The sequence below is a fragment of the Anguilla anguilla genome, chromosome 8 (genome assembly GCF_013347855.1).
Source record: "Anguilla anguilla isolate fAngAng1 chromosome 8, fAngAng1.pri, whole genome shotgun sequence".
NCBI lineage: Eukaryota > Metazoa > Chordata > Actinopteri > Anguilliformes > Anguillidae > Anguilla > Anguilla anguilla.
This window is the reverse complement of record NC_049208.1, coordinates 47,527,183-47,554,579: the sequence shown is the minus strand read 5'-3', so window position 1 is coordinate 47,554,579 and position 27,397 is coordinate 47,527,183. Positions and strand designations below refer to the sequence as shown.

The 27,397-nt window shown below is 45.2% G+C and overlaps 2 protein-coding genes and 1 long non-coding RNA gene across 3 annotated transcripts; 2 read left to right on the top strand and 1 right to left on the bottom strand.

The window, feature by feature from the left end:
* The first annotated feature begins 1,925 nt into the window (after nt 1-1,925).
* LOC118233060 (aquaporin-10-like) lies at nt 1,926-15,012 on the top strand. Its single transcript, XM_035428387.1, has 6 exons — nt 1,926-2,291; nt 3,645-3,771; nt 8,385-8,522; nt 9,191-9,309; nt 10,312-10,529; nt 14,080-15,012. The coding sequence occupies exons 1-6, from the start codon at nt 2,205-2,207 to the stop codon at nt 14,342-14,344; spliced, it is 954 nt and encodes a 317-aa protein (XP_035284278.1). The 5' UTR covers nt 1,926-2,204; the 3' UTR covers nt 14,345-15,012.
* Nucleotides 2,765-8,837, bottom strand: LOC118233061. Its single transcript, XR_004766443.1, has 3 exons — nt 8,648-8,837; nt 8,393-8,517; nt 2,765-2,985 (listed from the first exon to the last, which is right to left on the bottom strand). It is a non-coding gene; the product is annotated as an uncharacterized LOC118233061 (long non-coding RNA).
* A 4,499-nt stretch (nt 15,013-19,511) lies between the features above and the next one.
* Nucleotides 19,512-27,208, top strand: LOC118234129 (aquaporin-10-like). Its single transcript, XM_035430495.1, has 6 exons — nt 19,512-19,706; nt 20,997-21,123; nt 24,520-24,657; nt 25,093-25,211; nt 25,505-25,722; nt 26,256-27,208. Exons 1-6 carry the CDS (start codon nt 19,620-19,622, stop codon nt 26,518-26,520), a joined length of 954 nt encoding a protein of 317 aa, XP_035286386.1. The 5' UTR covers nt 19,512-19,619; the 3' UTR covers nt 26,521-27,208.
* Nucleotides 27,209-27,397: the final 189 nt, after the last annotated feature.

Genomic DNA, 27,397 nt, shown 5'->3' with positions numbered 1-27,397 from the left:
TTAGAGGGACATTCGGTCAGAGAGAGAGCCGTCCTTGTGCTCCTGGGAAAGGCATCACATTGCATGTCAATCACTTGAATCCTGGGGTGACAATCCAGTCATGTTAAAATGGAGGGTTCCAAAATGCAAACGAGTTCTTAGGGGACAATGGACTCTCTTTATAGCGCCTTTCACGATCTCAAGGGGCGTTGCGCTGCGTGGCGGGGAAACGCCTTTCAGCCGTCACCAATGTGTAGCGTGCGTCTGGGTGATGCACGGCGGCCATTTTGCGCAAGAATGCTCACCACCACACTGCCTGGACAAGATGCCTATAGGTAGTGAAGATGATTATCTCCTATGAATCAGTGAGTTGTGTGCGTTTATGCACTGTGAAACAGCAAACTGAAGCAGGTGGATTATAGTCAGCAGACTGCAGTATTTGGGATGGAGATAAAGTGAGTGTTTTCAGTGTTCACTGGAGAGATAAAGGCATTGTAGGCCTAAAGTTGCTCTCAAAAGAAGCAGTCTGATTATCAGTCAAGAAACATCATAAATTGATAAGCTTCCAGTTCCAGGGAAGTTTCTATATTTATGATCATGCTTCTTGAGCATGGAATCTGAACAGGTCAATAGATATTGTTGGTATCCAGCTGTCCTATACAGCCATTCTGTAATGACTAATTGCAAACGGTTTTTTGTTTGGCTCGGTTATGATGGTTGAATTCTTAGTTGCCCATTATAGTGCTTATCACTATGTCTTTAGCTCCTATCTAGTGATACAGGGGTATGTTGGGACATTCAAATGTGGTAGAAGGTTTAGAACCCTGATTGCAGTACACAATGGAAATGTTCTTTCATGAAATTGCTGCAGCTATTCAGGGATCTAATGTGTGTTATGCACCCGAAATGACTTCTTCAAAGACAAAAACAATAAGACAATGCAGTAATAAAACTTTTGAAAGATTTCAAAACTACGATATATCTGTGTAACAACTATATACTTCCCAGTTCTCTAAGGTTCATAACGCTTATTGTACGTTGCTTCGGATAAAAGTGTCTGCTAAATAAATAATGTAATATTCTTCAATCCTGATAAATTTGCATTAAAACTGGCATGAACTTGCAAACAATTCTGATCATCTATACATGTATGTTTGGCTTGTGTTAGACCCCCGCTTCAGGCTAAAACCTGAATATATATGAGGAATAAAAAACCTCGTTATATTGGTGTTCCTGTAGAAGGTTAATATTTGAACCGAGAGTGAATGCACTAGGCCTAACACAGAGCTTCTGATGGTTTTGTAGGTGCTGTTGCATGCAGAAAATCAGCTAGAGACTGCTGAAATCATGTATGAACTTTGATGTGAATCATGAATGAGCTTTGTACACTTACGTACTCAGGGCATCTGCCTGTGCAGCATATTGGAAAGGGACGGGAGAGAGTGAAGTGCTTTGGAGCCCTTTATGGGGATATTTAATTTAGATAGAACAGTGATTCTCAAAGTGGGGGGTGCAGGGGGGGGGGGGGGGGGGGGAGTGGGCTGGGCACACAGAGACATTGGGGGAGGGGGGGGGGGGGCGGAGACCATTACAGACCAGAATAGCATCCAAGGAGAATCAAAAATGTCGTCGAGAAGGCTCCAAAAAACTCCCTATTGCCGAAGGTGCAAAGGGGGACCTGACTGAAAAAAGGACTATCAATACAATGCACTGCAGCATCTGGAGTTTTTAGAATATAAAGTGTATAAGTGGTAAGCATGAAAAGTTGATAAGATATTTGACATAGGAATGAGATTCATAGATATGTTGCTACAACTGAATGGCCATTTGTTTTTCAAAAATGCTACCAAATTACAGTAGTCTGGTGGAAAAAAGATGTGCTACAACCAAAATTACTTCTGCAAAGATGGCCAATCAGTAAGACAAAAACAGTAAGACAATGTAGTAATAAAACTTTAGATGTCAAAACTGCTATATATCTGAATAAAAACTATCATTCCCAGTTCTATAAGATTCATTTAAAGGACTACCACTGCAATGAAATGCTGAAATCAACAGGTGCTCCCCCTCCATGGTATAAACACTGACGTAGACTATTGGAGTATAAAAGTCCAAGATAATTTAGCTCTCGCATTCTCTGGCACCTGTGAGCGCTCAGGCTCGGACGTCCTGCCCCGATCAGCGTCAGAACGGTCCAGGGTTGGCGGTTTCGCGCTGGCACAGAGATGGACTCCGTGTTCAGGAGAGTCCGAATCGAGAGCCTTCTGCTCAGACAGTGCCTGGCCGAGTGTTTGGGAGTCTACGTCTTGATCGTGAGTATTTTGTCGAATAAGGTTCCGTGCGCGTACGTATAGTTTGACGCGTTCTCTGGAGTGTTCCTGTGGATTTGTTTTCCTCTGATCATTGTGCTGAGGTTGTTCTGCATTCCAGCTCTGATCCTCCACTGTCTTTGTTGTTTCCACGCTGTCTTGTCTTCAGTACGTGGGATGAACCCGAATACAGAAACAGAGGCATCTTCATCTCGTCTTATCTTATCTGCCAATCGTTACCTGTCAAAGTGCAATGATTGCAGACAGCAGAATGTGTTGCGTTATTGCCAAGGCCATCTTTGTGTTGGAAAACAAGATGAAACGCTCAGCTCAGCAAAGAAAATATTTAATGGTTGACAATACTAAGTGCAGATTCTCAATCAGTGGCCCTAGGCACAGGTGACTAGCCCTACATTTTTGGACTGCTGTGACAAAATGTGTAACAAAAAGACCAAAACTTGCATGTGTTACAGCTCTTCCTCTCTCCTTCGCTCCTTCTTTCTTCTGTCCTCTTTTTCATCCCCTGTTCATATGTGTTATGATCCCAGCAGTCCATGCATCACTCGAGTCATGTGCTTCCTCCCTGATTTACCCTTTTCGCTGGCCGCAGTTCTCTTAAGGTCCCAAATAGTCTCTTACGGGGAGCTTCTGTGGGTTGACTTAGACGGGAAAGCTGGAGGAGACTTTGACCCTAAAACTAACGAGGGAAATCAGACTGTCCTGATTCAGCAGGTTAATGTGTGAGAGTATTAGACAGAAGCACACACTCACACACACACTCACATATATACACACACACATACGCACATATACACACACACACACACACACACAGGCACACTTACATGCACACACACACATACATATACACACTCTCTCTCACACACACACATGCGCGCGCACACACACGCACATGTACACACACACACACACATGCACATATATATACACACACAGTCCCGTACTGCTATCCTTGTGAGGACTTCCCATCGACTACATTCATTCCATAACCTCTAACCTCTAACCCTAACCCTAACCCCAACCACTACATGCCTAACCTTAACCCTAACCTTAACCTAATTCTAACCCTAACCCTAACCCTAAGTCCTAACCCTAAAACAGCCTCTTGACCATGTGGAGACCAGAAAAAGGTCCCCACAAAGATACATTTTCCTCATCTTTCTATCCTTGTGAGGACACACACTCTCACAGAGTCGGCGGTGTGAAAGGCCTCTGTTGCCAGGGAGCTGGGAGTTGCCCCAGTGTAGCGCTCCTGTCCTTGGGCTCCGGTCAGTACGCGGCGGGGGCGTGGCTCGGCGCTCACAGCTGACAGGGCCGCTCTTTGTGTAACCGCAGGTGTTTGGCTGTGGGGCCGTCGCCCAGGTGACGACCTCTGAGAACACCAAGGGGCAGTACCTGTCCATCAACCTAGGCTTTGCCCTAGGCACCACCTTTGGAGTCTACGTCTCTCGAGGCGTGTCAGGTTGGCATACATCCTTTATTTCTATCCTCTGTGTTATATTTGCCCGATACTGCTTCTTATGTTTAATTGTTTGCTTTTATCTGGTTTCATTTTGTTGTTCTTATTTCCTGTGATTTTATATTTCTTATTTACATTTTTAGTTTTTTTTCAATCTCCAATGCTTTTCATTTTACAGTTCCTTATATTGTTTGTGTGTCATGCTGTATTGCCTGCAAGGTGCTACATTATTATTATTATTATTATTATTATTATTATTATTAATAATAATAGTAATAATAATAATAATAATAATAATAATAATAATAATAATAAAAATAATAATACTTTTTTATTCATTTACACCATTATACTCTCTTACACACACCATCATAGAGAATAGTATTATGTGTGAAAGAGAATGAATGTATGTGCGAGAGACTATAGTAGGCCTAGTATGTGTGAGAGTTTATGATCGTCTGTGTGTGAGAGAATCGTCAAGATATACAAGAAATGGAGACAGCTTCTGCTTACCGGTTCCATATATTCCTATGTGAGGTGCTCAGTGGCGCATGAAGCCAATTCATGGAGGCTGCCATGTTTGACTGAGGGATTTTGGCACAAGAGCGTGCGCACTGGGTACCTACACGTGAAGGATCACGGTAAACGCAGAGCAATGATGCTAACCCGCGGGGGTGCGCTCCGAAAATGCTTTCAAATCGTCTGACGAACTGTGGCTTTGCTGATTTATGATTTTGTGGAAGAAAACAAGTGACTTATTGTGACGAGGCCATTTCTAATGTGGTTTCAAACATTTCTGTGAGTTAAATTAATACATAAGGCAGTCAACATTTTTATAGAAGCATTCAGCAAGACATGTACAGTACATTACATTAGCTAGCTACGTACTTATAAAAAGGTTACGCGAGCTAGCAAGACTGAAATGCAGTGAAAAGTTGTGGTTAGCTAGCTAACTAAATATCTATTAAGTTTCACCAGCTAGAGATTGAGCTGTCCTCTGACTAGCCCCAGCCAGCTAGCTAGACAGTAGAGCAGTTGTAGCTGGCTAACTTTTCCAAACGATACAAACATTCGTTGGCAGTTGACTGTACGTAATTATATCTAGCTATCAGGCTAGCCACAACTTCTGACTTGTTTAAATTCTACAGTCAAGAAGTGTGCACTCAGCCATTTTATGTTAGGGAGCTCTGTTTTTTAAAAGAAGATAGACAAATGACTTCCAAAATAAATAGAAATGTGATCAGTAACTCTGTGATTTGATTGTAGTCTAATACTTTCTAAAGCTGTAAATGACTCCTTACCCTACGGTCACACGGGGCGACACAGGAGGGAGATATACCGTTGTCGCTTGTCGCTTATGGGCGTTTCTGGCTTGTGGTTACCAGGTTACAGAACTAAACAAGTAGGCTAGACATGATTACACATTTGTTTCAGCAACGTCTGTCACGCTGCCTTCACTCCCATTGGTAGTCGCTGTGTCACATCGCTCAGTATTTGCATAAAATAGACCTCTAGTCTATTTTCGTCCCGCCTACTTCGCTTTGCAACGGCCGCTTGTCTCCTGTTGCTGTAAATTGCTGTAAAAAAATAAGAGCTTGTCACCTACTGCAATACTGGCTCGTTTTCATTGTTTACAGTGTGGCAAGGTTCGGTTTGTGGGAGGAATTCAGAGCAATTAGAGGACCACGCCTACTGGTTAAATAGGCACACACCTGGATTATGTTATGAATCAGTCCAGGATTAAAAGTGTGCTTGTTTCCACAGTAGGCGTCTGAGACCGGGGATCCCCCACAACAGCGAGAGAGAGCACATACCGTCTGGGAAAGGCTGAAAAGTGACCATGTGATTTCATTTGTTTTGTATTTATTATTTTAGTTAATTGTTTTTGCCCAGATCCCTTGAGGGTGACAGGTGAAGGTTTTTTCGTTTGTGTTCGTGGGTGAACGGGCTCTCTCTCGCTACTCCTAATAAAACGCCAGAGTTATCTGGAATTTCCACATCTCCCTGTGTCCAGCTCTTCTGTCCCAACCAGGGTAGTCACGGCGTGTGACATATTTGGTGCGGAAACCCAGGGCGGAGGAATCTCTGAAGATGGAGTTCGCTCCACTAGTGCGGATGGTGAAGCAGCTAGCACAGACGCAGGAGTCGCGACAAAAAGCTCTCTGCAGCCTGCAGGAACATCAGCAACAAGCGACGCGAGCTAGCGCATCGCAGGCTGCGGAGCGAGCCACCCCGACAGAGTTGCTGAAGGGAATGGAGCCACCAGAAGTAGCCGCGCGAACTTTCGTTGTCTGCAGTCGGTCGGCCCTTCGCTCATGCTCGGCAAGGCCTCGACTCCTGCTGACGCTGGCTGCAACCGGAGTGCCGCGCTCCGGAAGAAATCGTGGAGAAGGTGGCGCTGGAGAAGTTCATAATGGGGCTCCCGAAAGGGACCTCTGATTGGCTCCTGTACCACCTGTATCAACCTCCCTGAGTGCGGCCATACAGCTGCCGGAGAACCGTCTGTCTGTCGGAGAGGGGAGGAAACTTCCAAGGAGCGGACCTTTTAAAAAGCCTCCCCACCTTCCCTACCCCTCCCCTTTTCACCCAGTTTCCTGTTCAACCCAGCCCCAGTCCCAAGCCCCCGTTCTCCTGAAGCACCACCTCTACCCACATGACTTTTAGCCACCTTCTTACCCCCATTCAGGTCAGACAAGTGTGTCAGAAATGTTGAGGCCTGGGTTGTTGGCCTTGCAGACATGAAGGGCACATTAGAAAAGATTGTCCCCTGATGGAAGTGAACATTGGAATCCACGTTCCACACGCCACACGTCCGTCCCCCGCTCCAGCAGAGACGTATCTCATACCAGTGTGTATGGAAGGGGATACAATTCAGGCGTTGTTGGACTCTGGTTGCTATCGTACCCTACCCTTATCGTGCACCAACGCCTGGTTCCACCAGAGGCAATTCATAGACTCACAGAGGTGGGTATTAAGTGTGTGCACGGGGATGTACATTATTATCCCACAGCACGGATTAAATTTTCAACTGGGGGACAAAAGTATGGCATGGTGGCTGGGGTTACTGCCCGCACCCCCTTCCGCTAAAGACTGACGGAAGAGGGCCGGCAAGGGGGTTCATTGTCCTTTTATCACAGCAGAGGGGGGAGGTGGTCACGGATGACGGCGATGCAGGGTAGGGGCCATCTGGTAGGCAAACCCCTGGTCCTGGTGAGGCAGAAATGTCTGACACAGGTTCGGGGGGGCGGGGGGGGGGGGGGGGGGTATTTGTCGTTGAGAAACTACGCGACTCCCTCCCCTGCTCTCCAGAGTGACTGACTTTGCCCTCGAACAGTCGATTGGGAGGCTTCTCAACCAGCAGAGGGCAGTGACATACCCCTATTTTTGTATTATTTAGGATAAGTTGTATGGGATGAGCAGCGGGTAGCACTGTCACCTCACAGCAAGAAGGTTGTGGGTTTGAAGCTTGACTTGGGGCCTCTCTGTGTGGAGTTTGCATGTTCTCCCCATGTCCGCGTGGGTTTCCCCCGAGTACTCCGGTTTCCTCCCACAGTCCAAAGACATGCAGGTAGGCTAATTGGAGACTCTAAATTGCCCATAGGTGTGAGTGTGTGAGTGAATGGTGTTTGTGCCTGCGATAGATTGGCGGCCTGCCCAGGGTGTATTCCAGCCTCTCGCCCCAATGCACGCTGGGATCGTCTCCTGCACCCCCCACGACCCTGCTCAGGATAAGCGGGTATAGATTATGGATGGATGTATCAGATGAGTCGGGACCCATTTACAAACGAGGATAGCACAAAACTTTTAGTGCCAAAAAGCCATCAGAAAATGGGTTCTCAGGCAGCTCACAACGAACTGATGGCAGGTCATTTGGTGCAGGACAAGACACTTAACCGTATAATGGCTCAATCTTATTAGTCAGGCATACGGGGTTACATCTGCCAGTGGTGTGCAGACTGCCCAGAATGTCAAAAAGTAAATCCAGCAGCCATCCCAAAAGCTCCTTTCTGTTAAAAGAAACTTGGGAGAAGGGTGTGTTGTTGTGTGTGAGAGTGTATAATGGTGTGTGTGGGAGAGTATGATGGTGTATGTGAGTGAGTATAATGGTGTGTGTGAGAGGAAGTAGAATGGTGTGTGTGAGAGAGTATGATGGTGTGTGTGAGAGGAAGGAAAATGGTGTGTGTGAGAGAGTATGATGGTGTGTGTGAGAGGAAGTATGATTTATGGCCTAAATGGCCTCTCATAGTTATGGATTTGCCCTCCTTTGAGTGCTGGAGCTAAAGTGTGTATGCATGTGGTAAGTGTGTTTTGTGGTAAGCGTGCTATGCGTTTAGTGTGCTGTGCGGTAAGTGCACATGTGGTAAGCGTACTATGTGGAAACTGCTATTTAGTAAGTGTGCAATGTGATAAGGGTACTATACAGTAAGTGTTCTATGTGGTAATTCTGCTATGCGGTAAGTGTGCTATGCGGTAAGGATTCTATACAGTAAGTGTACAATGTGGTAATTTTGCGGTAAGTGTGCTATGCGGTAAGGGTGCTATACAGTAAGTGTGCTATGTGGTATGTGCACTATACATTAAGTGTTCTTAATGGTGAGTGTGCTCTCTCTGTCCAGGAGCTCACCTGAACCCCGCAGTCACCCTCAGCCTGTGCATGCTGGGAAGGCACCCTTGGAGGACTCTGCCCTTCTATGTCTTCTTCCAGGTGTTTGGGGCCTTCCTTGCCGCTGCCACCGTCGCCTTGCAGTACTACGGTGAGCAGGCGGGGATAGAAAGCACCACCATACTGAAAGTTTCTTTCCATACAGGAGAGGGTTAAGCAATGTATGGAGTAGCTTTTAACCATATTCAGAAGTTATTATCATGTGGAGCAGTTTACCAGGACTTGCAGCAGTGTCAGGAGTTTGTTGGTCCGTTCAAGACCTAATCAGAGTGGACACAGAGATAGTTAATTTTTTTATTACATATCTCTATGCTTCAATATTAGCATCAGCTAAATATTAGCTTTTACAGTTTACTAGGGTGAAGTTTATATGAGAAACACAAAAAATATGAATCAAATATGAATCAGCATGTATGTGTGTGTGTGTGTGTGTGTGTGTGTGTTTGCACGCACGTGTGTGTGTGCACCCATGTGTGTGTGTGTGTATGTGCGTGTGTGCGTGTATGTGTGTATGTGTGTGTGCGCATGTGTGCGTGTGTGTGTGTGTATGTGCGTGCGCATGTGTGTGTGTATGTGCGTGCACACATGTGTGTGTGTGTTCGTGTGTGTATGTGCACGCATGTGTGTGTGTGTGTGTGTGTGTGTGTATGTGCGTGCGCACGTGTGTGTGTGTGTGTATGTGCACGCATGTGTGTGTGTGTGTGTGTGTGTGTGTATGTGCGTGTGCGCATGTGTGTGTGTGTGTGTGTGTGTGTGTAGATGCCATTATGCACTTCAGCAATGGGCAGCTGACTGTAACAGGACCGACTGCCACCGCTGGAATTTTCGCCACTTACCCTGCAGATTACCTCAGTCTGTGGAGTGGCTTTGTGGACCAGGTAAGCTCACCTGAGTCTTCTGGAGATCACTGCCACTGTTCTTCTTCTTCTTATTATTATTATTATTATTATTATTGCTGTTGATGTTGTTGCTGTTGCTGTTGTTGTTGTTGTTGTTACTGTTGGTGTTGTTGTTGCTGCTGTTGTAAATGGTAAATGGTAAATGGACTGCATTTATATAGCGCTTTTATCCAAAGCGCTTTACAATTGATGCCTCTCATTCGCCAGAGCAGTTAGGGGTTAGGGGTTAGGTGTCTTGCTCAAGGACACTTCGACATGCCCAGGGCGGGGTTTTGAACCCACAACCCTCCGACTGCCAGACAATCAGTCTTCAGTCTGTTGTTGTTACTGTTGGTGTTGTTGTTGCTGCTGTTGTTATTACTGTTGCTGTTTGTAACAAGTGCTGCAGTCCTTCTCCCCACAAGCCACACAATCCTCTGTTCTCGGACGCACACAGGTTTTATTTCGCTTGGTTTCAGACCGTACATACACGAACACAAACTAAACCAAACCGAAACAAAACACACACGATAAGGGAATCGCTCGGCGTCGCTCCCGCGTGCGTTTCATTCCAGCGCCCCGGTCTCACTGCAGGCAGAGCATATAAACAATTAGCAATTACTTGAGATTGCACACACCTGGGGTTGTAGCGCCAGCAAAACCGCTCCCTCTCCGCCCGCAGATGGCGCCCTAACCACACCATCCCTCCACACTGTTGCTGTTGTTGGTGTTTGTGTTGGTGATATTGTTTTTGTTGGTGTTGGTGTTGCTGTTTGTGTTGGTTTTATTGTTGTTGTTGGTGTTGCTGTTGTTGTTGATGTTGTTGGAGTAGCTATTGCTGTTGTTGCTGCTGTTCTTGTTGTGGTTGCTGTTGCTGTCGTTGATGTTGTGGTTGGTGTTGGTGTTGCTGTTGTGATGTTTTGAGGGTGCATTAGCCTCTCAGCTGTTAGCACACCAGCGCAGTGCCTTGACGTGCGCTAACACTGGCTGTGTCCCGGGCAGGTGATTGGGACTGGCATGCTGCTGGTGTGCATCCTGGCTGTGGGGGACCGCAGGAACACCCGCATCCCTCCTGAGCTGGCACCGCTTCTGGTGGGCCTGGTTGTCCTGGTGATCGGGATATCCATGGGCGTCAACTGTGGCTACGCCCTCAACCCGGCCAGAGACCTGGGGCCCCGGCTGTACAGCTATATCGCAGGCTGGGGAGAGCAAGTGTTCTGGTAGGTCACCCTTACACCCTCTGCTAATGCACACAGACATTACATTACATTTATTTGGCAGACGCTTTTATCCAAAGTGATGTACAAAAGTGCATTTCATGGTCATGGACAACTACAAAACACAGGTTCAATAAGATACAATACTTATTTTGTACAGCTATATCTAGCCGTGAACACTATTCTGACCTAACCTCTGCCAAGCCAACTAGGCAGAAGAACAAGCTACAATATTAGGACAAATACAAATTACCAAAATGTGCTGGGATGGGGAAACATGTAACAAGTGTCATGAAATGGGGGGGGGGGATTTATAATGAAATATACAGAGTGGTGGTAGTTAGTCCAGGTATAGTCTGAAGAGATGAGTCTTCAGACCACGGCGGAAGATGGGTAGTGAGGGAGAGGTTTGAAGAGGAACAAGGAGTTTGTTCCACCACTGGGAAGCTAGGGTGGAGAAGCTCTGTGCAGAGCGGAGTGGTCGAGTAGACGTATAGGATTGAATTGTGCCCTGCAAGTAGATAGGGGCTGTCCTGTTGGCTGCAGTGTAAGCGAGGGTCAGGACTTTGAACCGGATCCTGGCAGTGACCGGTAGCCAGTGGAGTGATCGCAGCAGAGGAATGACGTGGGAGAATTTTGGAAGGTTGAAGATGAGTTGGGCAGCAGCATTTTGAATCATCTGTAGTGGCTATATGGCACAAGCTGGCAGGCTTGCAAGGAGAGAGCTGCAGTAATCAAGGCGGGAGGTCACCGTAGCCTGTATGAGCAGCTGGGTAGAGTGCATAGTCAGGTATGGTCGAATTCTTCTGATGTTGTACAGAAGGAATCTGCAGGACCGTGATGTTGCCTTGATGTGCTACTTGAGGTCCAGTTGGTCATCCAGTACCACCCCCAGGCTCTTTGCAGAGTGAGAGGCAGTCACTGTGGTGCCATCAACCTTGATTGAGAGCTCATGTAGTAAGGAGGTCTTGTATGGAAAGAAGAGCAGCTCAGTTTTGTTGAGGTTGAGCTTCAGGTGGTGGCTGGCAATCCAGGTAGAGATGTCAGCCAGGCAGGAAGATATCTTGTCATCAACCTGTGAGGCAGAGGGGGGTAAGAAAAGAAGAGTTGCCTGTCATCTGCATAACAATGATAGGAGAAGCCGTGTGAATTGATAACTGAACAAAGAGATTTGGTGTATATGGCTAACAGCAGAGGACCCAGTACAGATCCCTGCGTTACTCCCGTAACAAGGGGATGAGAAGCAAAGGCAGACCCCATCCAGGTGACCTGGTAGAACCTATCTGCAATATAAGAAGCGAACCAAGACAGGGCAGTCCCAGCAATGCCCATCTAAGCCAAGGTGGAGAGGAGTATTTTGTGGTTGACTGTGTCGAATGCTGCAGACAGGTCAAGAAGGATCAGGACAGAGGAGAGGCGTGAGGCTCTTGCAGTGGCAAGTGCCTCCGTCACAGCCAGGAGCGCAGTCTCTGTTGAGTGCCCGGATCGGAAGCCTGACTGGTGAGGGTCTAGCAGGTCGTTCTGATGGAGAAAATAAGTTAGTTGTTTAAGCACTGCGTGTGCAAGGGTTTTGGACAGAAAAGGTAGAAGTGATACGAGTCGATAACTCATTACATTGGAGGGGTCTGAGGTGCATTTTTTGAGGAGTGGGGTAACGCGAGCCATCTTAAAATCAGAGGGAACATGACCAGAGGCAAGAGAGAAATTAACAATGGAGGATAGATAGGGAAGGATCTTGCTGGAAATTGATTGGAGGACTGTAGATGGGATGGGGTCAAGTGGACAGGTGGTTGCATCATGAGAAGTGATGAGTTGTAGTACATCGGAGTCCTCCAGCATCTCAAAGGAGGTCAGTGTGGCCGTGGGTTTGTCCTGCGGGGTTGGGGGGCTCACTGGATGGGCAAAGGAGTTCCGGATTTTAGCCACCTTTCCTTCAAAGGTGGCCAGAAAGTCATCTGCGGAAAGGGAAGAGGGAGATAGGGGTGGAGGAGGAATGAGGAGGGAAGAGAAGGTGGAGAATAGTTTGCATGGGTTAGAGACACATGCACTGATCTTAGATTGGAAAAATGAGGCTTTAGCTGATGTGAGGGCAGATGTGAAAGTCACCAGCAGGGTATGGTATGCGGTCAGGTCATCAGAGGATCAGGATTTCCTCCACTTCCTCTCTGCAGCATGCAGTGATGTTCTGCTGGAGCGTAGTGACTCAGTCAGCCATGGGCAGGGGGGTGAAGAGCGTGCTGATTTGGAGACAAGAGGATAAAGTGAGTCGAGGGACTGGGAGAGGCAGGAGTTGAAGGTGGAGGTAGCAAGATCAACTGGCAGGTTAGAGAAAGAAGCAGGGGGAAGTATAGAGAGAGCAGTGGAGATGAGGGAGGATTATGACAGAGTAGAGAGATTTCTTGAAACCTACTGTGGGTGAACAGTTGAATGAATTGTGGGGGAGTAAGTAGGACAGGGAGAAAGAAAGTGGTCTGAGACATGGAGGGGCGTCAGCGTGAGTTGGGGAATGGAGCAGCTTCTGGTGAATACAAGGTCTAGTTGGTTACCAGCCTTGTGTGTGGGGGGAAAAGAAGACTGGGAGAGGGCAAAAGAGTGGAGGAGTGAGGCAACCCTGGATAGCTGGGAGGTCTCTGGTTGGAGACATACAAACTAATATTGTGACAAAGCAGGGCACTACTTTGTCATGCTGAATAATTTACAGCCATTGGAGAGAAAGAGTATCTTTAAAAAAAGGCATTTATTCAAAAGATTTACAGCAAGGAACTTGCATGTTTTTCATGGAAGGGACCTCAACCCTACAAAATGGCCCCCACCTGCTCATCACACACCTGCTTTAAAGACATGCCAATTATAATCGCCAGCAGGTGTGCCACTAGCCTTAATCAGTCACACATTTAGACCAGTGGCAGTTTAAGGTAGACTGAAGTAATGTGTTAATTGCTGAATTAATCATTGTTTTCCCAAATCAGCTGAAACAACTGTTTACAAAATAGTTACTGATTAATCCTCTTCAGATACAGATGGGCTTCAAAATCCATTATCAATTATAGAAATAGCTAAAAATGCAGTAAATTGGTAATGAAAGTGAAGACCTTACATTAAGTGTTTTGAACATAATGAAAATTGGAAATCTGTAGCAATCATTATTTAATTTGTCTGATAATCCATACATTGTCTCTCAGTACAAAATAAATGTAAATTTTGAGCTTGATTATAACAGATTTCTATATAAAATTAAAACATTTTAAACAAATTTCTAGTGAAGAGGCCTTCATCTTCACAAATATAACAGACACCGATGCTAATAATGTAATATTAAGTAATGATGGATCAAACTAAAGCTAATGGATATTCAGGAAGTAGTGGTGGTAGATGGTACACGGTGTCACATCTCTCCCCCCTCTCTGTCTCTTCTTCTTCTTCTCTCTCTCTCTCTCTCTCTCTCTCTCTCTCTCCCCCTCTCTCCCTCTCTCCCCCTTTCCCCTTCTCTCTGTCTCTCTCTCTGTCCCCTGCCCCCTCTCTGTGTCTCCCTCTCTCCCCCCCTCTCTCTCAGGGCGGGGGGAGGATGGTGGTGGGTCCCTCTGGTTGCTCCCTGTGTCGGAGCGCTGGTGGGGTCTGTAGTGTATGTGCTCCTGATTGAGGCACATCACCCAGAGCTGGACCTCCACCTGGAAAAGGCTGACCAGTGCCAAACCGTGGACAACAAACTGGCTCTAGAGCTGGAGGGGGTCGAGCTGGACCTGAATTCCCCCAAGGGCTGCCCCAACGAAGGGCAGGAGGGCAAGAAGGCTGCAAGTGGGAAGGGTGAGGAGGGGTAGTACGGACGGCTTCGTAAATAATTATCACACAGACGCTTGGCATGCAGAGCAAGCCACAGTAGCTCAGTTAGTTTGAGTCGTGGGTGTGGTCACCCATACGCATTTATAGTGGGCACAATTTGTGACATCACTAGAACCTTTCATTCTTTTGTTGAGACACTACAGAATTCCGGGTTCCATCATGGGTTCTGAATGGAATAGAATCCGCTGTTTGATTTTGGTAATTAGATGAGAGTTCTGTTAGCCCTCAAACACGTTTTCTTAAATCCTTAATTGTGATCATGGAGAGCCCAGTGAACATAAATAGGTTTTCACAGAATAATTATTTTTAGGATATACACAATAGTGTCAGTTATAGTAAAGGCTAAAGTATGCTATTAGTTATAGGATGGTGTAGTATTGGTAATAGTGTTATTTCATAATAAATAATGAGAATATTTTTGTATTTAGTTTATTTGTCTGTGAATGTACCGTACTGAGAAGTGGGCATATTTGACTTGCAAATGAGTTTTATTTGACAATGTATACTTTCATACTTTTTGCTGTTCCTTTTTCCACATTGTGAAATCCTGTACTCAAAGTACCTTTGCCAGTGATGTTATATCATATAGTTGCGATACACATTTATTTCTGTAATATATTTTCTTAAATAAACGTACTAAATTACAGTATGTTCTATGTATTTTTCCCCATTCTTCCCACATTCTCAACAAGAAACAATTTATAGAAAGCTTGACATTCACTTTGTGTAGACATTCCAATGAAGCATTTGCAAGATGTGAATGTTATCTTATCATGTGAACATGCAGGGAGTAACATGTAACCATCAACATCACAGAAATTAAAACTGTAATGTAGGTTTTTGCCAGCAGAACTAAAAAAAAGTATCATTTATGCTTGTCAAGAACAAGATTACTTGACTTCATTCTTGGAAAAATATGTGGGTGAGACTATGTACTAGCAGATGCCCTCTCACAGTAGTAAGTTGTGTTCTGTTGTCAAGTTTTTGAATTTTATTCTGGAAATTTTTGTAGTTGTCACCCATCTTGAGGGGGGTTGTGGCATGTCCTTCACAGGCTTACATTCCTCCATCTGCTTAGTTTATAAGAGCCTGTCCTGCAGCAATCTGGCCCCTCTCTCACTCAACCAGGAGGACACTGGAAGAATAGTGTCCTGCTAGCCACCACTTTCCCCCTTTTTTTCTTCACTCTATGCATTTTGATACTTTAATAACCACATTTCTAATCAATCCCCTTTTGTGTTTGACTCCTTTATGTTATGGCCATTTCAAGCCAGGATCATAAAAGAGTCCTTTATGGTTTTAAACATCTTCATACACAATGCATTAGCATGCCAAGTGTTTATCAAAGACACACTATATACTAATTACTTGTTTACAATTCTAAGCATTCCAACAATATGGGTTTTTTTATTTGTATATTTTTAATAACAAACATTTGATGGTACAGCATAGTGCAATGAATGATATGGGAAAGTAAGTCAGACAGCAGTAGTCTAATGCAAATACAAATTGGACCAAGTTTCTCAGTATGTTTCTCAATACTAAAGCTATTACTGAGGTTCTACTATACACAATAATAAATGATGGGGAGCAACATTTCAATAATGTCTCTGTTGGCAAAAGTGAACCTATACTTTAATGAGATTTACTGACAGACCCACACCACAGACCCCACAAATATCTTTATCTCAAAGGAATAAGTACCTAAAAAGATACCCTGATTTTAAAATTTATAGTCTGCTAGCTTGTTCCATCAGGTACTTGTAACATTGCGAGTAAACAGTTTTTGAATTGGTGGCCAGTTTACCAAAGAAATGGGCTATCAATGTTCACACCCTTAATTGTGCTTCTTTGGTTTGTCTCTGAATCTCTTTTCCAGCCTTTTATCTATTCCTTTATTATCACAGCCAACACAGCACATAGTCCCATAATTACCATTGGCGTTTTATAAACTAGACATGTTTTAGCCTTGTACTTCCTTCAACCTGATTGTCAATAGCATTCAAAATTGTCACTGATGAGTTCCGCACTTGAGTTGAATTTGAACTTCTCAACTCTAGAGAGATGTAGTGCTTACAACACTAGATACAAAGTAGAGGCGATGTTAGACTTCAGTCAATTTATGAAAATGAGTGAAAACTTTCTGAAAATTCCAGAAACTTTACCCAGCTAACGACAGCTTTGATAAAAATAACTCTAACTAATAATTCAGCACTGCGGTTGAGTGCCCACAGAGGGCCAAAATAAGTATTGATTTAGGTGTCTTTGCATTGGTGTGTTCCGGTTCATTCGTAAGCCTTTGTGTCCCCACTTTATTCAGTTTTAACAAACAATTCTTTCTATGGATGGAATAGGCAAATTGGCCTCTCCGTGTTTTGTCCATAATCTTTGACTCAGCCCGGAATATTGAACTGTGATTTGCTGCATTGCACTATGGGGTGGACCACAGGGACCCTCTGCGTTTTGGTCGATGATGCCCACCTTCTGATACTCACTGATTAACTTCATGTAACCGGTTTTGTAGTAGCAAGGGGGGGAAACGCCTTTCAACCGTGTTTAGCGTGCGTCTGGGTGATGCACGGCGGCCATTTTGCGCAAGAATGCTCAACACCACACTGCCTGGACGAGATGCCTATTTCCAAGGTGGTGAAGATTATGTAACTGTGAATCAGTGAGTAGTGTGCGTTTATGCACTGTGCAACAGCAAACTGAAGTAGGTGGATTAGAGTCAGCTGACTGCAGTATTTGGGATGGAGATAAAGTGAGTGTTTTCAGTGTTCCTATAAAAGGTTAATGTTTGAACCGAAAGTAAGAGTGAATGCACTAGGCCTAACACAGAGCTTCTGATGGTTTTGTAGGTGCTGTTGCATGCAGAAAATCAGCTAGAGACTGTTGAAATCATGTATGAACTTTGATGTGAATCATGAATGAACTTTGTACACTTATTAACTCAGGGCATCTGCCTGTGCAGCATATTGGAAAGGGGCAGGAGAGAGGGAAGTTCTTTGGAGCCCTTTATGGGGATATTTAATGTGTGCATAATTTAGATAGAACAGTGATTCTCAAAGTGGGAGATGATGGGGGGGGGGGGGGGGGGGGGGGGGGGGGGAGGGGGGTGAGGGCGTGAGGGTTGAAGGGGGAAAAAAAAGTCCATTAGAAACCAAAATAGCATCCAAGAATGTAGAGGCTTCAAAAAATGTCCTATTGCCAAAGAGGCAAGAGGGGACCTGATTGGGAACCATTGGGTTAGAATTGGAACATGTTTTGTTGAAAATTCTCACTGATCTTCAGGAGTTTATTTTACCATTTCAGCAGCATCTTGAGTTTTTCAAATATTAAGTGTATACAGTAGTATAAATCATAAAAAGTTGATATAGGGTATTTATTTAACACAGGATTGAGATGCATTGATCTGTTGCTACTGCTGCATTAACTTTTATCTTTCATTAATGCTACCGCACCTGAATAGTCAGCTGCAAAAACAGATGTTACATCTGAAATGACTTGTTCAATGATGGCTAATGTCACAGTAATACAATGCTGCAATAAAACTTTAAAGACACTGTGCAGGCAAAATCATGATTTTAAAATGCTTATATTATCTCTACAGACTATAAGGTTACTTACACATTGATTTTAAAAGCATTTCATACATGTATGTAACGAATTAGATTTTTTTCCCTAAAAACTATACAATGCTCGACATTGCTGCCTGGTGCAGTATTTGGTATTGGTGGTTTTGAGACCAAGATCGTGACGTCCCAAATGTTTTGCATTGACCAATGTGCGGTGGCCAAAACACTCACCGAGTACCCAGTATGAATATTTATGTAGTGTGCGCTCCCATGTTCATGACCAAATTCTCAAATACATATTGCGCGGGTCTACTGCTAACATTAGCTAACTATCCAGTTCAACAATGCCTTATTGTGTGATTAAAGAATGCAGAGATAGGAATGCATCTTTTCACGCCTTGCCAAAAGATCCAAGTCTCCGAAAGGTCTGGATCAATTATATGGAAAAACAAAACGGTGCAAAGTTAGAAATATCAAAGGTTACAGAATTGTGCAGTACACATCTATCTATCTATCTGTCTATACATACAAACTGAGTTACCAGATACTAACCTAGTTAACTGGATGATTATAGCGGAGTGTAGTCTTATATTTCGCTAACGTTAACTATCTATCTTGCCTTATCTTACTAGGGAATGCAACTTAGCTATCGATGCGGTGTTGATACTATAGCTAGCTAGCGTAACGATACACTCAGACTTGATGCGGTGTTGATACTATAGCTAGCTAGCGTAACGATACACTCAGACTTGATGCGGTGTTGATACTATAGCTAGCTAGCGTAACGATACACTCAGACTTGATGCGGTGTTGATACTATAGCTAGCTAGCGTAACGATACACTCAGACTTGATGCGGTGTTGATACTATAGCTAGCTAGCGTAACGATACACTCAGACTGGTTGATCAGCACAAGTGACTTTGGGTCCCACTTCAGCGATGGCAATGTTTTCATTTTGGCGAGGCCTAGGATTAACAGCGATGGGCTCATACATATACGGGTCAATATTTCTAATGCTGTTATTGCTGTGCTCGTTATTCGTTATTACGGTTGTATGATAACTAGCTAACGTTAGCTAACAACTGACGTTACGTGGAGGAGTGAGCGCTGATCCAGGTCAGTGTGAGAGAGCGGCACCGGGCTGTCAATCAAAAGTGAATGCATAAATAATTAGGACAGAACTGACACGCCTGGCCAGTCTTGAGTCTTGCTATATCAAGAAATTCAGGTTTTACATCAAAGCAGGTTTTTTTTATCTTTTCAAAGTCTAGTAGTAGAAAAGTAGAAAAATACGTATTTATTGTATTTTAGTAACTAAAGGAACAATTTAAATGTAATAAAAGGGAGGTTGCACCGGGTCTTTAAATCTCAAAACTACTACATAACTATAGAGCTTCTACATAATTCCCAGTTCTCTAAATTTCATTTTAACTGTAAAAGAACTAATAATAGAAGGGTTATTATTACAAAGAAATGCTGCACTCAACAGGTGCCCCCCCCCCCCCCCCCCCCCCCCCACCCCCATGATACAAACACTGACGTAGACTATTGGAGTATATAAGGCCAGGATAATTTAGCTCTCGCACTCTCTGGCACCTGTGAGCGCTCAGGCTCGGACGTCCTGCCCCGATCAGCGTCAGAACGGTCCAGGGTTGGCGGTTTCGCGCTGGCACAGAGATGGACTCCGTGTTCAGGAGAGTCCGAATCCAGAGCCGCCTGCTCAGACAGTGCCTGGCCGAGTGTTTGGGAGTCTACGTCTTGATCGTGAGTATTTTGTCGAATCTGGTTCCGTGTGCGTACGTATAGTTTTATAGACATGTTGTGGATTTGTTTTCCTCTGATCATTGTGCTGAGGTTATTCTGCATTCCAGCTCTGTTCCTCCACTGTCTTTGTCCTTTCCACGCTGTCCTGTCTTCAGTATGTGAGATGAACCCTCATACAGAAACAGAGGCATCTTCATCTCATCTTTTCTGCCAATCGCTACCTATCAAAGTGTAATTCTTGCAGAAAGCAGAATGTGGCGCGTTATTGCCAAGGCCATCTTCGTGTTGGAAAACAAGATGAAACGCTCAGCGCAGCAATATGTCCAGCAACTTTCCAGATGCGTTGAAAAGATTTATTGGCTGACAAAAGTGCAGATTCCCAATCAGTGGCCATAGGCGCAAGTGACTTGCCCTACATTTGGACTGCTGTGACAAAATGTGTAACAAAAAGACAGACCAAAACTTGCATGTGCTCTTCCTCTCTCATTACATTACATTACATTACAGGCATTTCGCAGACGCTCTTATCCAGAGCAACTTACACAACTTTTACATAGCATTTTACATTGTATCCATTTATACAGCTGGATATATACTGAAGCAATTCCGGTTAAGTACCTTGCTCAAGGGTACAACAGCAGTGTCCTTACCTGGGAATCGAACCTGCGACCTTTCAGTTACAAGCCCAGTTCCTTACCCACTGTGCTACACTCCGTCACCTTCTCTCCTTCCCTCCTTCTTTCTTCTGTCGTCTTTTTCTTCCCCTGTTCATCTGTCTTATGACCCCAGCAGTCCGTGCATCACTCGAGTCATGTGCTTCCTCCCTGATTTACCCTTTTCGCTGGCCGCAGTTCTCTTAAGGTCCCAAATAGAGCATCTGTGGGTTGACTAAGACGGGAAAGCTGGAGGAGACCCTAAAACTAATGGGGTAAATCAGATCGTCCTGATTCAGCAGGTTAATGTGTGAGAGTATTAGACAGACGCACACACTCACACACAGCCACACACACATGCGCGTACACACATATGTGCATATACACACTCACACACAGCCACACACATACACACGCGCACACACACACATGCACTCACACACACATACAAGCACACATATACACACTCACACACACACACACACTCTCACAGAGTCGGCGGTGTGAAAGGCCTCTGTTGGCAGGGAGCTGGGAGTGGCCCCAGTGTAGCGCTCCTGTCCTTGGGCTCCGGTCAGTACGCGGCGGGGGCGTGGCTCGGCGCTCACAGCTGACAGGGCTGCTCTTTGTGTAACCGCAGGTGTTTGGCTGTGGGGCCGCTGCCCAGGTGACAACCTCTGAGAACACCAAGGGGCAGTACCTGTCCATCAACCTAGGCTTTGCCCTAGGCACCACCTTTGGAGTCTACGTCTCTCGAGGCGTGTCAGGTTGGCATACATCCTTTATTTCTATCCTCTGTGTTTAATTGTTCGCTTTTATCTGGTTTCATTTTGTTGTTCTCATTTCCTGTTATTTCACACAATGTCTCATTCTAGAACTACCTTCTCTAGATGCAGACACCAACCACCCCTCTGAGGACTGAGGCTCCCCCACCCTCTTGGTCCCTACCATGACCGGAGGTGGCTCATTAATTAACAGTTAATTACCCAAACACTATTACACTGCCTATACAAAATCACTGGGCAACTATATAATCACTGCTGATTGTAAGGTAATTAAGCCTACTTTTAAAATCAGCAGTTAAAAATATTTCTACCTTTTACAATGTGCGTTGGTCTGTTCTAATGGCCACCATATTCCCAATACGTGGCACACCAAGTGATACAAAATAACCAGGAGCCTTATAGTCTGTTTGGTCCCACTCACCACCCGTACCGCAGAAGTTTTCGTAACATGGAAGTTCCCAGATTTACACAGAAGACAAACAAACATAATGCGCTACCAGACATAAAACAGAGACCACATATCAGTAAATAAAATTGTTTAAATGGGGAAACTTGAATGTGTGTGTGGCCTATTTATTCTGGGGGTGTGCAGCAGGGTAAAGTTGTAGTATGACGTGACTGTGTTTGTATATATGAGAGTTGAAGAGTTTGCCCTGAATTCTGTGCGTGCACTCACAGAACTCGACATGCTATCTTTTTACTGGAGGAAAAAACTGTTCGTGGACTGAGTATGTGTTAAATAAGTGTGTGGCCGTGGCTGGTGACAGAACTCTCTGTCACATCACCTCCTTCCTCTTCTGGATTTGTGATGAATGCAAGACCAGATATCATCAAGTCACCCAAGCGTTATGATCCTTCTTCGTCTGAAGCCAGGTGAGCGCTCGATGGTCAGTATCTAGATCAATTTCCCTGCCTAGCAGATAATACTGTAGACTGTCCAAGGCCCATTTGATTGCCTGGCACTCCTTCTCAATCGTGGAGTATCTAGTCTCCCTTGGCAGTAGTTTTATGCTCAGGTACAGGACTGGTCTCTCCTCTCCAGGCGTACCCTGTGCCAACACTGTCCCGATGCCCAATGCTGTGGTATCAACCTGTACCAGGATCCGTTCTTTGAAGTCCGGACTCTGTAGTACAGGAGAGGAACACAAATTATTCTTGATGTGGCCAAAAGGTATCTGTCCACTTCACAGGGTTTTTGGCTGCTTTGGTGGTTAGATCGGTGAGAGGTATGCAAATTGATGAAAACTGAGGGATGAACCTCTGATACCACCCGACAAGGCCCAGAAAAGACCTCACCTGCTTCTTAGTGCAGGGTTTTGGACTGTTTCGGATAGCTTCCACCTTTTCTACTTGAGGTTGAATTTGGCCTTCCCCTAGTTGGTACCGAGGTATTGTGCTTCTTCCCTCGCCCACTCACATTTTTGCAGGTTGAGGGACAATCCTGCTTCATGGATCCTTCCAGGGATCTGCCGAAAATGCTGGAGATGATTAGTCCAGGTGTTGCTATGGATTACAACGTCATCCAAGTAGGTCATGCAGCAATCCTCACAGCCTGGCGGTACCCTGTCCATTAGACGCTGGAAAGTCGCAGGGGTTCCATGCAATCCAAATAGCATGACTGTGAATTGGAATAGGCCCAAAGGGGTGCGGAAGGCAGTATATTCCCAGGAGACTTCTCCAAGGGTACTTGCCAATACCCCCTACAGAGGTCAAGAGTTGTTATGTATTTTGCCTGGTCAATTCTCTCAATCAGGTCATCAGTGCAAGGCATTAGGTATGCATTAAACTGAGATATGGAATTCAGTTTACGGAAGTCCATGTACACCCTGAGTGATCCATCTTTCTTTGGGACAATTACAATAAGACTGTTCCACTCACTGGATGATGGCTCAATCGCGCCCAGGTCACACATTGTTGCAATCTCTGTCTTCTGTGGCTCCAAAAGCTTTTCAGGTATCATGTATGGTCTATGATGCTGAGGTATTTGCTCTTTCAGGTGGATGGTGTGCTATAGTCCCTAGGTCCTGTAGTGCCGGTTTCTGTTGGAACAGGTCGGGGAACTCAGAGAAGATGATCTGCAGAATACCAACTTGGTTTTCCTTCAGGTGGCTTAAGTACCCCTGGCTGCGTTGTTGCCGCACTTCCAGGTCGTAAGCCTCTTCTTCATCCTCGTCCACTTTGCGCACCATAAAGGCTGTCACAATTCCCATCTTCCTCTCCTTCCACTCCTTTATGAGGTTGACATCGTAGGTCTGTTTGTCCTTACCTCGATCAGGGTGGTGCCATAAGTGACAGGGCCCATCTTGTGCGTGATAGGGACCTTGCCATTTTGCTAGCAATTTGCTTGTGGAGGTGGGTAGGAGAAACAGGACCTTCTGCCCTGGATGGTGTTCTCTGTGGTGGGCATATTAGTCATACCACCTCTTTTGAGCTTGCTGGCCTTTTTGCAAGTTCTCTCTGGCTTCCTCCCTGTACCTCTCCAGGCGGTCTCTTATGTGCATCACATACTGCACAATCCCCGTCTCTGATGAGCTTGGAGACGGACTTTCCCAGCTCTTCTTTAGGAGGTTCTGGACAGGCCACCCATACACCAGTTCGAATAGTGAGAATCCTGTGGAGGTTTGAGGTACTTCTTGGTAGTAAAATAGCAAGCAGGGCAGCCACTTGTCCCAGTATTTCCTGGTGTCATCCACAAACTTCTTCAACTGCAGCATGGTGAGCAGAGGGCAAAACGTGAGTCGAGGTCAAAACGAGCATACGGTCAAACATGAAATCCAATCAGCAAACAAAACAGAGGGGCTAGGCAGGAATCGAAATCGAATATGAGAGCGAATGGTCAGACACAAAATGAGAAGGGTTAAGGCAAGAATCGGTGTCGAAGGGAACGAGTCAATGGTCATACATTAAATATAATCAGTTACCGAACCAGAAGGGCTATACGGGATTTGGAATCAAACTAAGATAGGGTTGAATACACAAAGTCGAACAAAGCAATTTCTAAACACACCACACAAACAAACAAGTTCTGAGAGCAAGCCTCTGCTGGTAGGCGGCAAACAGTGGCATTTTCAAGTCGAGCCACTGGGTACAGAAACAACCAATTAGATGACAATCTGAATGAAGAAACACACACAATAGTAAACACAAACTTATGACTGAGGTTGTAACGGTGTTGCATTTCAAATATAGTTGATGACATGGACAATAGTGTAACTAAGCAAGCTAGTTTGGGGTTTGCACCACTTTGAGAGCTGGAACTAAAGTGTGTGTTTTGTGATAAGTGTGCCATACAGTAAGTGTCCTATGTGGTAATCATGCTGTGCAGTGAGTGTGCTATGTGGTAAGTGTTCATGTGGTGAGTGTGCTCTCTCTGTCCAGGAGCTCACCTGAACCCTGCAGTCACCCTCAGCCTGTGCATGCTGGGAAGGCACCCTTGGAGGACTCTGCCCTTCTATGTCTTCTTCCAGGTGTTTGGGGCCTTCCTTGCCGCTGCCACCGTCGCCTTGCAGTACTACGGTGAGCAGGCGGGGATAGAAAGCACCACCATACTGAAAGTTTCTTTCCATACAAGAGAGGGTTAAGCGGTGTATGGAGTAGCTTTTAACCATATTGAGCAGTTATTATCATATGGAGCAGTTTACCAGGACTGGCAACAGAGTCAGGAGATTGTTGGCCCATTCAAGAGCTAATCTGAGTGGGCAAAATTAGAGATAGTTAATTTTTTTAATTACATATCTCTATGCTTCAATATTAGCATCAGCTAAATATTAGCTTTTACAGTTTACTAGGGTGAAGTTTATATGAGAAACACAATAAAAATATGAATAAAATATGAATCAGAATGTATGTGTGTGTGTATGTGTGTGCGCGCGTGTGTGTTTGTGTGTGTATGTGCGTGTGCGCGTGTGTGTTTGTGTGTGTATGTGCGTGTGCGCGTGTGTGTGTGTGTAGACGCCATTATGCACTTCAGCAATGGGCAGCTGACTGTAACAGGACCGACTGCCACCGCTGCAATTTTCGCCACTTACCCTGCAGATTACCTCAGTCTGTGGAGTGGCTTTGTGGACCAGGTAAGCTCACCTGAGTCTTCTGGAGATCACTGCTACCCCAGGCACAGCGTTCTTCTTCTTCTTATTCTTCTTTTTCTTCTTCTTCTTATTATTATTATTATTGCTGTTGATGTTGTTGTTGTTGCTGTTGTTGCTGTTGTTGCTGCTGTTGCTGTTGCTGCTGTTGCTGTTGTTGCTGTTGCTGGTGTTGCTTTTGTTGGTGTGGCTGTTGCAGTTGGTGTTGGTGTAGCTATTGCTGTTGTTGTTGTAGTTGCTGTTGCGATGTGCGCTAACACTGGCTGTGTCCCGGGCAGGTGATTGGGACTGGCATGCTGCTGGTGTGCATCCTGGCCGTGGAAGACCGCAGGAACACGCGCATCCCAGCCGAGATGGCACCGCCTCTGTTCGGGCTGGTTGTCCTGGTGATCGGGATGTCCATGAGCGTCAACTGCGGCGGCGCCCTCAACCCGGCCCGAGACCTGGGGCCCCGGCTGTACAGCTATATCGCGGGCTGGGGAGAGCAGGTGTTCTGGTAGGTCACCCTTACACCCCCTGAACATGCATCCTCACACCCAGCTAATTCACACAGATATACATACAAACTAATGTAACTAATGATATAATATTAAGTAATGATGGATCAAACCGAAGCTAATGGATATTCAGGAAGTAGTGGTGCTAGCCACCATTAGTAGTGGTCTGCAGTCATTAGGTTAAGATGATGGTACACGGTGTCACATCTCTTCCCCCCTCTCTGTCTCTTCTTCTCCCTCTCTCTCTCTCTGTCCCCTGCTCCCTCTCTGTTTCTCCCCTCTCTATCTGTCTTTCTCTCCGGTCCTGTCCCCCCCTCTCTTTCTCTCTCTCCCTCTCTCTCTGTTTCCCCCTCCCCCTACCTTCTCTCTCTCCCCCCATCTCTCTCTGTCCCCTGCCCCCTCTCTGTGTCTCCCTCTTTCCCCCTCTTTCTCTCTCTCTCCCCCATCTCTCTCTGTCTCTCTCTCTGTCCCCTGCCCCCTCTCTGTGTCTCCCTCTTTCCCCCTCTCTCCCCCCTCCCCCCCTCTCTCTCAGGGCAGGGGGAGGATGGTGGTGGGTCCCTCTGGTTGCTCCCTGTGTCGGAGCGCTGGTGGGGTCTGTAGTGTATGTGCTCCTGATTGAGGCACATCACCCAGAGCTGGACCTCCACCTGGAAAAGGCTGACCAGTGCCAAACCGTGGACAACAAACTGGCTCTAGAGCTGGAGGGGGTCGAGCTGGACCTGAATTCCCCCAAGGGCTGCCCCAACGAAGGGCAGGAGGGCAAGAAGGCTGCAAGTGGGAAGGGTGAGGAGGGGTAGTACGGACGGCTTCGTAAATAATTATCACACAGACGCTTGGCATGCAGAGCAAGCCACGGTAGCTCAGTTAGTTTGAGTCGTGGGTGCGGTCACCCATACGCATTTACAGTGGGCACAATTTGTGACATCACTAGAACCTTGCATTCTTCTGTTGTGACACTACAGAATTACATCATGTAATGTTGTATTACATTACAGGTTCCATCATGGGTTCTGAATGGAATAGAATCCACTGTTTGATTTTGGTAATTAGATGAGAGTTCTGTTAGCCCTCAAACACATTTTCTTAAATCCTTAATTGTGATCATGGAGAGCCCAGTGAACATAAATAGGTTTTCACAGAATAATTATTTTTGGATATACACAATAGTGTTAGTTATAGTAAAGGCTAAAGTATGCTATTAGTTATAGGATGGTGTAGTATTGGTAATAGTGTTATTTCATAATAAATAATGAGAATATTTTTGTATTTAGGTTATTTGTCTGTGAATGCACCATACTGAGAAGTGGGCATATTTCTGAGTTTTATTTGACAATGTATACTTTCATACTTTTTGCTGTTCCTTTTTTCACATTGTGAAAGAAAATCGTGTACTCAAAGTACCTTTGCCAGTGGTGCTATATCATATAGCTGCAATACACATTTCTTTCTGTAATATATTTTCTTAAATAAACTTAATAAATTAGAGTATGTTCTTTGTATTTTTCCCCATTCTTCCCACATTCTCAACAAGACACAATTTATAGAAAGCTTGACATTCACTTTGTGTAGCCATTCCAATGAAGCATTTGCAAGATGTGAATGTTATCTTATCATGTGAAAATGCAGGTAGTAACATGTAAGTTAAAGTGTGTAATTAATGCTTGTCAAGAACAA